Source organism: Enoplosus armatus, chromosome 20 (assembly GCF_043641665.1).
Source record: "Enoplosus armatus isolate fEnoArm2 chromosome 20, fEnoArm2.hap1, whole genome shotgun sequence".
In the NCBI taxonomy this organism is placed as follows: Eukaryota; Metazoa; Chordata; class Actinopteri; order Centrarchiformes; family Enoplosidae; genus Enoplosus; species Enoplosus armatus.
In genome coordinates, this window is record NC_092199.1 from 6,760,943 (window position 1) to 6,769,352 (window position 8,410).

General features: G+C 40.5%; 1 protein-coding gene across 1 annotated transcript; it reads left to right on the top strand.

Moving 5' to 3' along the window:
- The first annotated feature begins 149 nt into the window (after positions 1-149).
- Positions 150-3,801, top strand: mmp21 (matrix metallopeptidase 21). Its single transcript, XM_070926914.1, has 7 exons — positions 150-289; positions 431-1,350; positions 1,863-2,002; positions 2,109-2,250; positions 2,390-2,647; positions 2,784-2,956; positions 3,496-3,801. The coding sequence occupies exons 1-7, from the start codon at positions 150-152 to the stop codon at positions 3,799-3,801; spliced, it is 2,079 nt and encodes a 692-aa protein (XP_070783015.1).
- The last annotated feature ends 4,609 nt before the right edge of the window (positions 3,802-8,410 follow it).

Below are 8,410 nucleotides of genomic sequence, written 5' to 3' on the forward strand. Positions count from 1 at the left end.
CACACAAAGCTGAGGAAAGTGGGATACCTCCAGGGAGTCACACCTTTAGATGGGTGTGGAGAAATTCGGGCTCTACCTATAAAGCACTGTGGCTTCTTACTCGCCGCCATCTCACTTGTACGTAGTCATACGAGTAAACTGATGCCACGATGCTGACTTTTATCCAGCTGATAACTTTGCTTTTTTGGACGAGCATTAGCTCAGCTGATGCAGAGAAACTTTTCCATAATCGGGATCATTCTGATGTGCAGACCCTTAATTCTCACCAAGCTGAGGTTATAACAGACAAGTACACAGCAGAGGTAAAAAAACATTTTTCCAAGTGCTCCCTGTTTGTTAAACTTCAGCATCTATTAGATTAGACATTTTACGATTGATTATAGGAACCATATAATGTAACCCATGCCTTGTTATAGTTATTCCTCTCTAGATATGGATTCATTAAGCCTGTGAACTGGGAGGAGATCCAGTTTGAAGATTCAGACACCTCTTTCGATGATGACTTCCTGGATGACCTTCAAGACACGATCCGGGAAGGAACCTCAGTGCATCATTCAAGGGATGCTCCTCGGGATGGTGATCAAGATGACCACAACAGTCTAACTGAGAGCCAAGCATTTATTTCAGCACTGGAAGAGTTTCAGAGGGTATCTGGCCTGCTTGTCACTGGCGTGTTTGATGAGGCCACCAAGATGGCAATGAACAAACCGAGATGTGGAGTCCCTGACAAGGAGACTGACCTGAACACCCCTGTGGCATCTGAGAACAGTAGTGCCTCAGATATTGAAAACAGTTCCAGTGACACTTTTAATGAGACTGACAGTAACAACACAACAAGTGATATAATCAGTGACACTTCTTCTGTTGGTACTTCTAACTCCATTGAAGATGACATGTTCAATTTGAATGAAACAGAAAGTGTTCTCACAGGCATTTCCAATGGCACCAGCAGGAATTACACAGAAGACTTTAACTTATTTGATCATATTTTAAATAACACTTCTCTAAACAGCTCAGATGATATCAACACGGACAGTCAAATGGTAAATACCAGCATGAACATCCGTCAGAGCGAAGCAGTGCGACGCAGGAAACGTCACCTTGCCACTCTCGTATCCAAAAACAGGCACAAGAGAGAGGTGAGTGAAACAGGTTACATGGCCTTTTCGAAGAGGGTGTTGAAATGGAGGTTGATAGGAGAAGGCTACAGCAGTCAGTTGTCTATTGAAGACCAGAGGTACATCTTCAGACTGGCCTTCAGGATGTGGAGTGAGGTGTCTCCGCTAGAGTTTGTGGAGGATACACGTTCCCCACTGGAGGATATTGATATCAGGCTGGGCTTTGGCACAGGTAGGCCAGTATTTATATCATATTTTATTACTCTTTGTTTCAAGGTAACTTCACTTCTCTGTGAAGGTTAATCTTGTGTTTCAATTTGATAAAAAATCAAATGATGTCAACATTAAGTAAAGTTCCAGTACACTACAGAGGTTTTCACTCACTCACTCAGATATTTATGGAAAATACACAAGTCACATTTTAAAATTACTTGAGAAAAAAAGCTCCTCCAATGTGCATCAGTAAAATTATAAAATGAAATAATTTGGCCATTATTGGAGAGCAATGTAGACTACAGCCATACCATAGCTTTTACCAACATATTTCAGCTGTAATAGCCATCATCAGTCTTCCATAGAGCAGGAATGTGTTGGTTTTGTACAATAAAGCTTTCTATGTCTGTACTGCAGAACAGCCGGATGGATTAATTTATACATATTGCACTGTGTGTAGATAATGTTTCATTCAAATGAACAGAGAAAACAATTCAAAACCTTTTTTCTGTGATACTATATCCCACACAGGGAGGCATCTGGGTTGCAATCAGAGGTTTGATGGCACTGGTCAAGAATTTGCCCATGCCTGGTTCCTGGGCGATATACACTTTGATGATGACGAACATTTCACTGGTCCCAATGCTGGCAGTGGGATCAGCCTTCTCAAAGTACGCATACAACAGTATGATCAGGGATCATGAGATGTTATAACTTAAAAAGAATCAGTTACAGCTCATTCATTTTACCAACGTTTTTTTATCTTTTTTCTATTAGGTGGCAGTTCATGAGATCGGCCATGTTCTGGGTCTACCCCACATTTACAGACCTGGCTCTATAATGCAGCCCAGCTATCTGCCCAACGAGTCAGGCTTTGAGATGGACTGGCTGGACAGGAAAGCCATACAGCACCTCTATGGTACTTGGTAACAGCTCCATCTAGTGGATACATACACACAGACCCAGAGAGAAACAGAGGTTTATATACATACTTACTACAGTAATAGACTGAAACAAAACCAATTTGTTTTCCATAATGTTCTTGTGTTTGAACCCAGGTGGCTGTAAAGGTCGATTCAACACTGTATTTGATTGGATCAGAAAGGAGAAGACACCTTATGGGGAGGTGGTCATCCGCTTTAACACCTATTTCATTAGAGACGGCTGGTACTGGCTGTATGAGAACAGAAATAACCGAACACGCTATGGAGATCCAGTGGCGCTGCAGATTGGCTGGCGTGGAATCCCTGTGGACGGAGTAGATGCGTATGTGCATGTGTGGTCCAGAAAAAGAGATGCAGTTTACTTCTTTAAAGGTAGGCCTAAAAAAAGTACTAGCCTACATATGTAAATACTGTACGTACAGACATTCTCTGTAGTTTTCCAGTAGGGTAATCATTGTCATAAAATAGCTGTTAATATATATGTGGTGGATGTTGTTTTTGTGTACAGGCACTCAGTTCTGGAGGTATGACAATGAGAATGACCAGGTGTTCAGACAGGACCCTGAAGGTCACCGCTATCCGAGGTTAATCTCTGAGGGTTTCCCGGGGGTGTTCAGTCCCATTGACACAGCCTTTTATGACAGGAGGGACTCCCACATCTACTTCTTCAAAAACACTCTTGTAAGAATTGCATCCTTATCTTCTCTTTGACGCATGATAAGTGGGGAGGTGCATAGGATGCACATAGATTAGTTCATTAGTTAGAAACAACAATAGACTTGGGGATTGTGTGAAAAGGCCCCCAGGCACCAGTCCCAGGTTCACTCTGAGTCAAGTTTTGGTAATACAATTAATTGCTTATTTGTCAGGGAATATATAATATAATAATATCAACTAAGGCGGGCCCTGCATTATTACCTTCCCATTAATCATTTTGTGGCCCTGTCTTGTAAAGGGACCCTTTGTCAAAATCTGAATTGAATCTGAATTCATTGTCATTACAGCTACTGTGTCCTTATGTGATTTGTAATCTAACAATACTAGTTTGTAGAACAAGTGAATATACAATATGCTAAGACGAATGCCCAAGCTAATTCATTGTATCTCAACATTATGAGGGAATGTATTCATGCAAACAAACACTTCCTCTGTGATTTGTTTGTGCGTTGTAATTGAATTGATTTCTATATAAGAGGCAAAACAATTATCTGTTCAAACAGGTGTACGCATTCAACGTGGATGCCAACAGCTTGGCAAGAGGCTTCCCCAAAAACATCAGAGATGTTTTCCCCGCAGTGGAGAGCGGAGACCATCCAGATGGCAACATCGACGCTGCCTACTTCTCCTACACCCACAATGCAATCTTTCTACTCAAGGGCACGCGCTTCTGGCAGGTGGTGGGCAGCCGCAATCGCTGGCGCCGGCCCTTTCTGCCACGAAATGGCCTGCTGCCACACAAGGAGGTGGATCAGCACTGGTTCGACATCTGCAACGTTCATCCCACTGCACTCAAACTAACCCGCTGAGGTTGCTGAAGCAGAGATTCATTAAACCCTGCTGACACTTGGTGGTCTACTGATTCAACTGTTTTTGTGTGTTGTCATATGTGCTTTTATGTCATGTTTATCTATAATTTAGGGCCTGAAAGACAAAAACAACTGAATATTTCTGCTGGTTATTAATCTATCAGCTGCTCTGTGCCAAATGCATATTGGCATGAAAGCATTCCTAAAGGATCTCTTATGATGAAGATATTTAGAGCATTATTGAGAATAAACTTAATTATAGAATGTTAACTCATTCTTTATACAGACACCTTGTTTTGCTGAGCTGCTCTCCTTTAGGCTTGATGTGCTTAAGTGCACTGTGGAGAAACTGCTTTCGAATGGCACAATGCAAAGAAAAGGGGATGTTTATGCAACAAGAAGAAATACTTTCTCATGTCAGATACTGAAGAAACACACGTAAAAGTGTCTGTACTATTATGCATGTATAAAAATGGAAATGTATTCAGAAGACCGAGTGGTTTCTGGGCAAACAAATAGAATGAAAACATGTGGTCTTTTGACATAATGCTATGGAGAAAGAAATGTTATATAAAGATGTAAAAATGTACATCATTATACATATTGCACACAGTGGATTAACAATAGGGATTCATTCAGATTGTTTCTTATTTCGGCAACATGTTGGTATGAAGGATACAAAGTTATCACGAGATCCACTCGCTGCCCCGTGATAAATCACCTGCAGTCATAGCTGTGTGCAGGCTGGAAAGAATATCATGTGACCCGGAAACCATGATACTCCCCTTTACAAAAATCCCATGCGTGCTCGTGATTCATCTCTTGCAATGCAACGAGCTTTTGAGCTGATTTGGTAGAAAACAATATAAGCTTTATCAATAAAAACCTGGAGGTGGTGGAAAACATCTATCTAGTGATCCGTTTCTTTGAAATCCTTCTTGTTATGAAAGCTATGGTTAAAGATTTACATGCTATCAATCCAAAAAAGAGCAGAGAGAGATGAAAAGACTGAATAAAAATGATTGAAAAAAGGACTTGCCATATTACTTAATGCTGTTCAATTTTATAGTAATCATTTGAGCGCGATGCAAAGAAACAGACATTGATTCTGTAATCAATATGTTACTTGAACACTCTTATTAATTCAGCTCATTTTAGGAGATTAAGCTCCCGGTGGGCCCCAGATAACTAGCGTTGTGCTCCAGGCGCTCCATAGGCTATATTAATAAATTAAAGTAGAAATCAATTACAAGCAAAGGAACAAAATGTCATGGCAAGTGGGGCTACAGAGACGGATGTCATGAGATGGTGAGTCTGCTCACGCGTTTACAGAATGAGCTTCTCTCTCTGTAAAGGCATTAACGGCATACAAATTAATGTTTGTCTCTCTCAGCTGAAGATGTGTGCTTGTCTTTTTCAGATAATATTCCGTGATTCCTCATCATTTCCAGGGTATCTAGGATTTGAGTGAATGAATAGCAGTGGGCATCATTTCTGGCTTCTTAGTTCAAGTTGACTTAAAAATGTAGAGGTCAAAATTACTACAATATTTACATGCATATTATCCCTCCAAGAGAACTAATAGGCATTACGTAATTCAGAATGACGTCACATTTGTTTGAATAATATGCCATATGTTTGTTGCTGCAGTGCATTGCTGTGTGGTTGACATCTCAGCAGGAGTTATTGATAGACTAACATTGAATCCAGTACATAAGATGATGCAATGCAGTGGAGGCTTATGATCTGTTTGTTTATCCCATTATGAAGCACCATACATCTCCAGCACCCCAGAGTTCCCCATACAGAGAAATCCTAAATACAAACTGTTATTCACACATGCGAGTCCCCGGCTGCCATGCTGCACAGCTCAATGATCTGTGCTTTTTGCACTAACAGTGCTGCTATTGAAGCTCCCTTCCCCACACCGCGGGCCTCTTTGGATGCGACTAGGATAAATGAGATCAGTCATGCTGATGGAGCCCGAGCCGCAGCAGCCCTGAAGAGATACAAAAACCTGTGTCATGGCACAGGAATCCACATGGGAGGCACTTCAGAAACAGAAGAATGGGACCAAACTCCTGCAGCACATTCATATAACAAAAATCTCCCAAGTTCTGCCAAGATGTGGAAATAACTTGCAGTGCTGTTGCCTCATTTCTGTCTCAGAGCAGCGGGAAAAACATGGGAATAAATCATTCCTAGTATCATTTCAACTGAGTGTCATACAGTAATGTGTCTTTGTGTGTGCCATGGGATTGGCTCAACAAACTGCTGCATAGATACAGTAGCGTGTTGCATTTAAATATATCTTCAACATTCTCGTCTGTGAGCTCCAGCCTTTCACGGATATCCTTGTTGTCACAGATCTCTAGGGTTGAATTAATAGTGAGTTCAAGGATGATATCGCTTTCAATATGTTCATGGAACATAGAACATTTACACAGTAAACAATTCCAGGATTTCCCCTGTGACAGAAAAGATGTCATTTTTTCTGTGAGTCACACCTTGTGGGAAAGATATTGAATAGTTTCAATTTATCGTATGCTTGAGTTGAGACTTTATTCATTGTACATGTCATGATATTCACACAATACAGTGAAAATCTTTCATGCCCCGTCCACGGCCTGCCCTTGTAGAAATAGAGCAAGTGAAATGGTAACCTCATCAGGAAAAGAAATAAACAATTCCATTACTTCAAGAGTATTGATCAGTAGCCATGGAGAGGACTCATGAGGACGGAACAACATCCTGCGTGTCATTCCCTCACCCAGCTCTGGTGTACCTTGATATTTCCTCCCCCCTCACGCATTGTGTCCCACCAACTGAAATTTAGACCCACTTATTTGTCTGGTGTCTTGTCATCAAAGGGGTGTTACACAGTTTAAGTTGTATTATATGGCAACAGTGGGATAAATCTCAACTTGACTTGACCCTTTTGACCTTGAGTCAAAATGCAACGCAACCTAACCATGAAACCTCGTCTGACAAGACGCTGCCAATGCATTTTCCTAATGAACAGGTATTTTACCATTCATTTATCAATTTAAAGGCGTACTCCACTTCCATAAAGTTTAGGGACTTGCAGGAGATACATTTAAAAAAGAATGGTGGAAACTGAAGCAGCAGGGGCCAAGATATCTTGTGACATCACTCAGGTTATTTTCTCAGACACAGTTGAGTATTAAAACATTATCCTTAACACATCAAATAAACAAGAAGACAATATCCTAAAGTTTGGAGACAATATAAAAATATATGTTCTTTACATTCTCATATTTCCATTTGAACCCTTTCAAATACTTACATATTTATATATATATACACACACGAGCACTTTATCTTCATCAAACTACACTGCACCTTTGGCAGGCCATAGATTAGCATCTATACCCACTGTGAAGTCTGCTGTAACTGCTGTATTAAAATGTAAATGTAGGATCATAAATTTATGCCTTCAAGCAGGTAAACGCATCTTTCATGCTACAGAAACGAGGGCCAGTAGAGGGCAACCTCAACACATACAAGTAGCTCAACTAGGCCTCAGGACTGCTGTATGAACCCGCAATTGTCAGTGTCTAGTTTTTATGGCACATTGGTATTCATTTTTCAATCTATTGATTTTTTCACATGTTTATATGCATCTTTAGCATTTACCCCATAAATGTATTTGAAATTTTGATTTAACTCTTGGTCTGAAATGTAACAGGGAACTAAATTCTACGTATACCTGTGTTTTTTCTTCGTTGTAGTATGAGAAATGTGTAATTTAGATGAATGCTTATATTGTATATTGGGTTGTCAATGTGTAGTTTTTTGGGGTATCTTTGTGGTTTTATCAGTTGATATCTTTGTGATGGGTATCATTTGTTATTTTGAGAGCGGAATAAGACTACTACATTTACTCACCGCAAACTGTGTGTGTCCCCTGATGTCAGAGGCCTGCCGTGGAAATTTTGACATGTGTTTGGTGTGTGTGCGTGTTTTTCCTGAAATGACAGATTATGGAAATACATTTACCTGGGTATACACACGCTATGCGCTATGTTTCGCCATGTTTCACAATGTTTGAAAGGGAATTTGTAGCTGCTGCCAAAGATCCCACCGCCACACTGAGGTAGAGTGCGGATCAGCATTTATTCTGCAGTAATAAGTGTGGAATTCAGACTTTCCTGAAAAGCGGATTTTGAGTTGAAAGTTGTTTTGCGCATTAACTCTGAGTGGCATCGTTAACAAGGCTCTGGCTTGTTTACAGTGGTTCAAAAATCAAGCAGTCTCTCACCTCACTCAAAAAGAGACACACATTAAAATGCACACAGGAATACATGTAGTTGCACATACACTTACAAACATACACCCACATTTGCACAAATGCATACACATGTGCACTCTCACAAGAAAACGTACGCACACAGATGTTCCCACACATGTGTCCTCCTTCCTCCCTTTCAGCTTCTCTTCTTGCCCTCAGATAAAGAAGTTCGGATTAAAAGAGAAAAACACTGACTGATGCCTTCGCGACTGCCTCTCAATTTCACATTCAAATCAATATTTCAAAAGCTTTTATCATCAAATAGTTTCAAGCAAAGTGCTCCTCACTAAGGATCTT

Excerpts from the sequence above, each read along its gene's own strand:
- mmp21 (XM_070926914.1), top strand. The coding sequence starts at position 150 with ATGCTGACTTTTATCCAGCTGATAACTTTGCTTTTTTGGACGAGCATT. Across the intron at positions 290-430 it reads GCTGAGGTTATAACAGACAA|ATATGGATTCATTAAGCCTG; the intron begins GTACACAGCAGA and ends ATTCCTCTCTAG. Across the intron at positions 1,351-1,862 it reads CAGGCTGGGCTTTGGCACAG|GGAGGCATCTGGGTTGCAAT; the intron begins GTAGGCCAGTAT and ends TATCCCACACAG.